General features: G+C 35.1%; 1 protein-coding gene across 1 annotated transcript in view; it reads right to left on the bottom strand.

Moving 5' to 3' along the window:
* Positions 1-8,027, bottom strand: part of srgap1b (SLIT-ROBO Rho GTPase activating protein 1b) — a 45,208-nt gene extending 37,181 nt beyond the window's left edge. Inside the window, exon 1 of the mRNA XM_016266298.1 lies at positions 7,958-8,027. Coding sequence (XP_016121784.1) covers positions 7,958-7,988 — 31 coding nt within the window. The 5' untranslated portion in view covers positions 7,989-8,027. The remainder of the gene's footprint in view (positions 1-7,957) is intronic.
* Between the last annotated feature and the right edge of the window lie 653 nt (positions 8,028-8,680).

The following is an 8,680-nucleotide window of genomic DNA, read 5'->3' as shown; positions in this document are numbered from 1 at the left end:
ATATATATATATATATATATATATATATATATATATATATATATATATATATATATATATATATATATATATAATTCAGTTGCTTCGTCAATAACAAATAAGTACTGTCAGCAAACCCCGCATTATAAATTTATGCCTCACAAAAATATAAATAAAATATAGTTTTTTTCAAACGTATTCAAGTGGTAACACTTCGCTAAGGACGCTAGATGCACCAAACGACGACCCTCAACCGATTGCGCCTAAAAACAAAGGTAAATATTTTAAAGTCGAATCTCTGAAAGTCAATGAGCTATTCGCACACTGTCCAAATGTATTATTCAGTGCAAATGCATGATGCCAGGTTTACACTAGTTTGAATTTAACCTTTGATATGAACGGAAGCACCCAGTAGCCTACAGAATCTGCAGAAAGCGCCAGTCTGACTTCTGCTGATGCAACTGTGCAACTACAGAACAGAGTAATACATTACAATGAAAAGGCTTCTCAATGACTCCCCCATTCCTCACTTAGACATAAGTGGTTGAATGGTGTAGGAGGCGCTTTATGGGTCACTAATTCACCCTCACACGCGACAGCATTGCACAGAGTCAGCAGGGGGAGACAGAGAATACAAAATCAGTAGGTGGAACAAATTCTGTGACACTGATCTCATGTCAGTTCACAGAGGGTGTCTACAGAGGGGCGAGTGAGTTAAAGGAATACTTCGCTTAAAAAAAAAGTTTTATCATCATACACTCACACACACACATGTCTGGTCAGCTATCCTTGTGGGGACTCTCCATAGGCTTAATGGTTTTTCTACTGTACAGACCGTATATTCTATTGCCCTACACCAACCCTACCCCTAAACCTACCCCTCACAGGAAACTTTCTGCATTTTTAGATTTTCAAAAAACTTCATTGTGTATGATTTATAATCTTTTGTACCCGTGGGGACCACAATTTAGGTCCCCAACATGACACGAGTCCCCATGAGTCTGTGTGTAGCAGAGCATGTGAGCGAAGCGGAGCGGTGTGACGCTCCGCTACGTTTTCCCTCCGCTCACGCTCCGCTCCGCTCACATGCTCTGGTGTGTAGTCAGGTTTAAGTCCCCACAAAGATATATAAACCAGTACACACACACACACACACACAAACACACTAATGTATAATCATTGGTCTACATGGTAAAATAAGGTCATATTTAAGGTTGTATTTCACTCCAAATTGAAAATGATTGCTTTTTGACAAAATATATTTGTTTGTTTGTTTGTTTTTTGATGACAATTACTGTAAGTACATTATTTATTTATTTATTGAATACTAATTTTAGAAATGGAAACAATAAAGTTTAACAGAATAATTTATCTAAATATCAGAAATATTAATATATTTTTAAAATATTTATACATCATGGTACTATTTGTGGTACTGATTTGTGCTGACTTTATTATTTTCATTTTTAAAATGTGTCTTGACAGGATGGTTTTCTTTACAGCATTACATGATAACAAACATTTATGATAATAAATTCAGAGTAAGAAAAAATACATAAACTCATAAATAAATAAACTTGCTTATAGTAACTGTCATTAAAATAGTGCAGGAAAAAAATCACAAAATTATTGTACAATAGTCTTTTTTTTCCTTTAAATTTTGGGAATATGGCCAAGACATGTCTTGTATAATTTAATTAATAGAGTAAAATTTTGTTCATTTTAATATAATTATTGTATTAAAAAACAACAATTCTGTGTTTTTCTGTCAATATGGGGTGCTGTGTGTACATTAATGAGGAAAAAAAATAACTTAAATGATTTTAGCAAATGGCTGCAATATAACAAAGAGTGAAAAATTTAAGGGGGTCTGAATACTTTCCGTACCCACTGTATATCTGGTAACAAAAAAAATCTATATACATACATACATACAACAAAATACTGACACAAGGGGGTGATCCTTTTTCCAACTCTGAATCTGTTTTTTTTTTTTTTCTTCTGGCATGTTGGTGTTATATCTTTCACTTGGATGTTATAAGTTGCAGTAAATACAGCTGGATAAAGTAAAATCTGTGACCATCTTCATTTCAGGCAAGCAACAAAATGTGATTATTTTAAAGGGGGTGATTCTTTTCTATACCTACTGTGTGTGTGGTACACACACGCACGCACACACACACACACACACACACACACACACACACACACACCTATCTATCTATCTATCTATCTATCTATCTATATAATTAATTTTTTATTTATGTATGTACACATAAATGTTCAAAAGTTTGGGCTTGGTAGGATTTTTAAAAATGTCCTTAAAAAGAAGACTTTTATGCTCACCGAGGCTACGTTTATTTGATCAAAAATGCAGTAAAAACAGCAATTTTGTGAAATGATATTACTATATATTATTATTTATTACTAAATATTATTACTACATACTATATACTATTATTATTATATTTAAAATAACTTTCCTATTTTAATTTACTTTAAAATGTTATTATTTTAGCAATGGCAAAGCAAAACATTTATCAACTATTACTAGTCAACAGTGGATCACGATCTGTAATTTTTTATCAGTTTAATGTATCCTTGCTGAATAAGTGATAAAAAAATAAATAAAATAAAAAACTCCTAATGAATATATAAATATATATATATATATATATATTGTGTGTGTGTGTGTATACACGCATTTTTTGTGGATTCATTCCATAGGCGTAATGGTTTTAGTACTCTACAAACTGTATTATATATATATATATATATATATATATTGTGTGTGTGTGTGTATACACGCATTTTTTGTGGATTCATTCCATAGGCGTAATGGTTTTAGTACTCTACAAACTGTAGTTTTTATCCCCTAACCTTAACATTACACCTAAAACTACCACTCACAGGAAACTTTATGCAGTTTTAGATTTTCAAACAACTTCATTATGTACGATTTATAAGCTTGTTTCCTCATGGGGACCAAAAACTGTCCCTACAAGGACAATCATTTTGGATATTATCTTTATATTATCATAACGTATAGGGTATACCTGAACCACATATACACGCACACACACACACACACACACACACTTTTTTCTTATTTTGTCCTCATGAAATTCTGGCCTTTTCTAACATCTTTCTCTCTTCATACAGATGACTGATGACTGTAAAGGCAATTCAGGTCGATCAAACACTGGATCTGATATTTCCTGTAGTTATTAAACACACAGTAGGAGTCTAAAGCAGCAGCCCTGCATTGAGCTGCCAATCACGGCTCTCTGTCTGTCATCCTTTGACCTCTGTGAAAGTTGTGTTAGGCTGCCCTACAGAACAGTTCTGTAAAGGTCAGATTAATACCTTCAGCCCTGACTGGCAGTCGCTCCATATCCCCTCTTTCACCCATTTCCAGCTGTGTAACCTCATTAACAATATCCCCTTTCCTAGTGGGTTGACTACAATTAAAGCCTGCAGTCTTCAGTCTCTTTCTCGGGGGCCAAGAAATCCCATGTAGCTCAGCAGGAAGGGGCCACTCTGTATGACGCTGTTCTCGTCACTGTGTCAAGGTATTGGCGACAGATGTCACAGGAATGCTTAATGAATTACATAAGACACATTGCATGAGGCAAAATTCACCCATTTCCAGCTGTGTAACCTCATTAACAATATCCCCTTTCCTAGTGGGTTGACTACAATTAAAGCCTGCAGTCTTCAGTCTCTTTCTCGGGGGCCAAGAAATCCCATGTAGCTCAGCAGGAAGGGGCCACTCTGTATCGCTGTTCTCGTCACTGTGTCAAGGTATTGGCGACAGATGTCACAGGAATGCTTAATGAATTACATAAGACACATTGCATGAGGCAAAATGAAAAAGAAATATAATGAAGTTCACAAAGTGCACTGAAAGTGCTCTTTGTCATTTACCAGCAGAGGGTGCCAGGACATTTTTTCAGCATGATGAAAACACCTTGCACTCAAATGAACCCACTGAAATAAATAAACAAACTATTAAATAATTGCATTAAATGAATGTGGAAAAAGGAAGGTCACCCACATAGATGAGTCTGGTGATTGTTCGTCACGACGAGGACATTTAGAGCATCAACTTTAGACATTCAGTCATTCAGGACATTCAAGTCTGATAACTGTTGATAAAGCAAAAGGGGATAAAATGTAATTCAATATTACTATTACAAACAGATAATTAGATCAATGAAAGAAACAATAGCATAAACAGTATCAGTATTGACTGAAAATGTATATTTTCATTTCAGTCTTTTCTCCTTCTACTGATCATTCAGTAGGAAGGCGAAACATCGTATAAAGGTGAGAAAATAAACCTTACTTAAAAGATTTTTACATAATCTTTCACGAAAGAGAGGCTCAACAGGAAATTAAAGTTGAAAACAGGGATAAAGTTGAGGGCTGTGGTTAAGGTTGTTGGTTTAGTGCTAAAATACATGAGCACAGCTACATGTCCAAATTTGTCCAAATTAAGTCCTTAGCAAAGCATATTACTAATCAAAAATTAAGGTTTGATATATTTATGGTAGGAAATTTGCAAAATATCTTCATGGAACATGAACTTTACTTAATATCCTAATGATTTTTGGCATAAAAGAAAAATCGATGATTTTGACCCATAAAATGTATTGTTGGCTATTGCTACAAATATACCCCAGCGACTTGTGCTCCAGGGTCACATATGTGCTTTTTGTATAATAAAAACAAAATCTACAAATCTGCTGCATTTTTCATTTAAAGTGATTATGATTTTTATTGATCTATACGCACCCTAGTATTGGTTGAGCACAGTGATTTCACATAAGTTATTCACTGAGCTAAATCCCAATGCATTCTTGTATTGTGTTCTACATAAATAATATGATGCTTCCTCAGAATTTGTCCAAACAAACATCTTAGAAGGATAGATACGATGTCTAAGTTTTGAGCGCACCTAAAATGCTGCCTATTGAGGGTTTGTTGAATGTCTTTGGCAGGTATTTTAGAGAAGTTGATGCAAAGTTTTAAAAAATGAACTGAAAACAGTCTTATTTGCATGTGAAATGTCTGCCTTATCGCTAGCTCTCACATGGTGCATCAACCACGGCTAACAAACAAAACAGTGGATGGGCTTTAATGCTCAAACCCATAAGATCAAAACGAAATTAATTATGCACTGTCAAGCAAGCACCTGCTATCAGTATCTCTCTGCTTTCCTCTCCGTTTCGCAAACACACACACAAATTACATGTCGTCTTATCGTTGACAGAAGAATTTCAGGGCCGCTACTTGGAGGCTTTTGAAAGCCCTCATTTAGGGCGTTCCGTCGTGTGCTGCACATATTTGAGAACGGACATATTTTTCATCAAAGGATATTCAGCAAGTGTTATTTGAACACATGCCGAGAAAGAGAAAGAGGGAAGAAGCTGTGGAGAATGTCAGATTCAGTAAGTGATGAGGGGCTTCATTATCAACCAGCTGACTGACTTCCTGTTTGTGTCAATATTATTATAGAGCTCAGAGCCTCATATATTTTTGTAGGTCACGCTAATCTATATATAGCCTATGTGCACTGCTATATTGTATTCATGCTTTAGATTACAGTACAGGACATGTGTTTGTGTGGATATTTTTATGTGTGTGACCCTGGCTTCAGGGTTAGAGATAAGGAGCTGTTTGCATTGGAGTGATCTCGATACATTGGATGTGTGAGGACAGGCCTGTCAGATAAAGAAAAGTGTCACACAGTGTCTATGACACACACATAAATGACTGTGGAAACGACAGGTGAAGAATCAGTCACATGTCAGAGCTCGTGACAGGATAGATAGAGTGCTGTCTGCAACTGTGTCTGTCTGTGAAATGAGACTCCTGAAGAACGAGACCTAGATGAGGACTCTTACTTTTGGGATGGAGACAGAAGAGACTTAAAGTGCAAGGATAAGATGAGCTGAGATGGGTAGAGATGAGATGACATGAGATGAGAAGAAGAGAGCTTAAAGGAATGAAGCTAGATGAGACAAGAAGAGGTGAAAGTGAAGTGAAGAGACAAGAAACAAGGAGTTAAAAAAGACAATCAAGAGAGGCAAACACGCATGAGACAAGGTAAGAATAAAATGTAAGTAAAGAGAAAATGAAGTGACAAGAAGAGAGGAAATGAAATGAGATTTAAAGCAAAGAAAAGAGACAAAAGACAGACAGACTTTTTTTTATTTTTAATGGATGTCAGTGGAGGAGAGACTTCACTACGCTGAATAAACAGCTTTTGTGAGGAAATAGTTTATCTTTTCATGTATCGACAACCTGTTCGCTAATCTTCAACATGTTTTAAACTAAATAATACTTTTGTTGGGAACTATATGTATTTTACCTTGATACATTTTTTATTTTTTAAGAGAAGGTAGAGTAGGGAACGTTGCGATAGGTAGGACTAATTTACGGCATTATTACTAGCAAATGTGTGTCGCATTACTATTTAATAAAAAGAATATTGTGTAATATTGTGTACTGTCAAAAAAATATTGATGTTTTCTTTCTTTGGTTTTCAGGTTTTACCTGAAATTAGACTTGAATTGTAATGACTATTATGTGACCATGCCTTACGTAGATATAATGCATTTTAATGAACAAAAGGACATTATTTCAATTATTGTATTATATTGTATGGCTTCCATGTTTCAATAAATCGACTTGAAATGTAATGACTTGTGACTGCTGCGTATGATGATGATTTAATGTATTAAAGTATTCTTTCTACAGCTTCTATATTTCATAAAAATAAATTACATTTTTAGAAACTAGTATCAGTGTTATGTATGCCCAATCATGCTGTTTTTTAAATGAATAAAACCTAATCTTAAATGGCAGCCTCTGTCACCAAGACAAATTCCTTGTGTGTGTGTAAGCACACTTGGCAATAAAGCTCTTTCTGATTCTGATTCTGCCATTGTATGATTGGCTGAGCTGCCTCACACGATCCAAGTTAGCCGTTACGCTTTTTCCAACGGCAAGTATTACCGACCCTCTAATCTCCCAATAATAAGACAATCTCTGGAATGCATAAAGAAAACAAAACGGACAGTTCCTGACACTTACCGTGCATGATGTCATATCCTTCTGCTGCCCTCCTCAACAGCAGCCCACATTCACAAGTGCTCTTCATTATAACTATATGGAATGTAAATAAACACAATGTGCTTATAAGAGATTGACATATGAGCCCATGGGGATTTACTAATGGCTACAAAAGATTTTCTGACTTGAACTTATATCAGCACCTCTCTATACTGTCTGGAAATGATTACTGGCACGGTTACATTTTTGCTTCTGAAACTCTCCTGACAGATCTGTCCTTAAAAAAACTCTTAACATGAAGCTTTTTGAGACAGTGAGACACTCTCAGACATGTATATAGTCAGCTATGATGGAACTAGAAGCTATTAGCTATGTTTTTATGCATATTTCAAACAGTGGGATGAGTGTCTTTTCCTTTCATATTTTAGAGACGGGCTGTTTTCTCAGTGGTACAAGTTAAATAGCCTGAGAAATATTTTATTAGTGCGGGAGGTTCATTTATCATAATGATCAAAGTGCTCTAGAGCTTCTTAGATCCCAGAGATCTGTCCTTGTCACTTTTATTACTCTGTTGCACGCAAAAGTTTCAATAACAACAAGGATAACTGTTGCAGTGTGACGCAACATCAGTAACAGCATGATTCTTCCTGACATAAATACTGCATTAATCAGAACTCATCCCATTCTTGGTAGTAATCTAATATTTTGGGAAAGCAAAAACAATAAAACTCTCCTCTCATCTCTTGTCGTCTTTCTCCTTACACCCATATTCCTAAAAAGGCACCATGGACATGAGGTTTGTTTCATGCCACAGACCACCATGTAATGATCTGAGAGCTTTTCCTCACTGGTGAGCTGCAGTCATAACATAAATGTGAAACTGTAAAAACAACTTTACCTTCAGGGTTTCTGTGTAGGCTGAGGAACATCTGATTACATCGAGGACCACACTCCTCAAAATGATGCTCAGTTACAATGTGCCTCGATGCCATAAGTGAACCCTTAATTTAAAAAAAATTATTTAAAAAAAAAGGACTAAAAAGTCTGCCATCAAGTTTTTAGGGGTAAATAAGTAAATAAATCCTGTTGTGTTTTACAGAGGTGGGTTTTTTTGAGGGGGTGGGGTGTTTAAAATGCATAAAAGAGGCCCATATGACACATTTTAAATGTTTAGAAATAATAAAAAATGAAGAAAAATGTAACTGCACACTCCCTTAAGCGCTGTTTATTTGTTACCAACGTTTCAGCCAAACAAGGAGACTTTGTCAAGATATTATTCCTTACATAATGGAGAACAACATAAATAAGGGTGGTAATCATGCACAGGCGAGAGTAATGACATCTGGGTCACCATCTAATAATGAACTAATTAACAATAGCAAACTCTTGCATAAGTTTGAAAAATAAATATGAAACAAATAAATAAATACATTTTACATAACTGCAAGTAAAGAAAAATAACTCACTACATCAACTAAACAAAATATCACAATACCTAAGAGTTTCAATCCAATATAGATTCAATATATGATTACATCCATAAAAAACAACCCAAATCAAAGTCTACATTTAAACAATGTGGAACCAAAGTTTTCAATTTATATACACAAAATGCCTTCTG

This window comes from Sinocyclocheilus grahami, unplaced genomic scaffold (genome assembly GCF_001515645.1).
Source record: "Sinocyclocheilus grahami isolate Dianchi unplaced genomic scaffold, SAMN03320097.WGS_v1.1 scaffold33.1, whole genome shotgun sequence".
Lineage (NCBI taxonomy): Eukaryota > Metazoa > Chordata > Actinopteri > Cypriniformes > Cyprinidae > Sinocyclocheilus > Sinocyclocheilus grahami.
The sequence above is the reverse complement of the archived record's forward strand: the minus strand, read 5'-3'. Positions and strand labels throughout refer to the sequence as shown.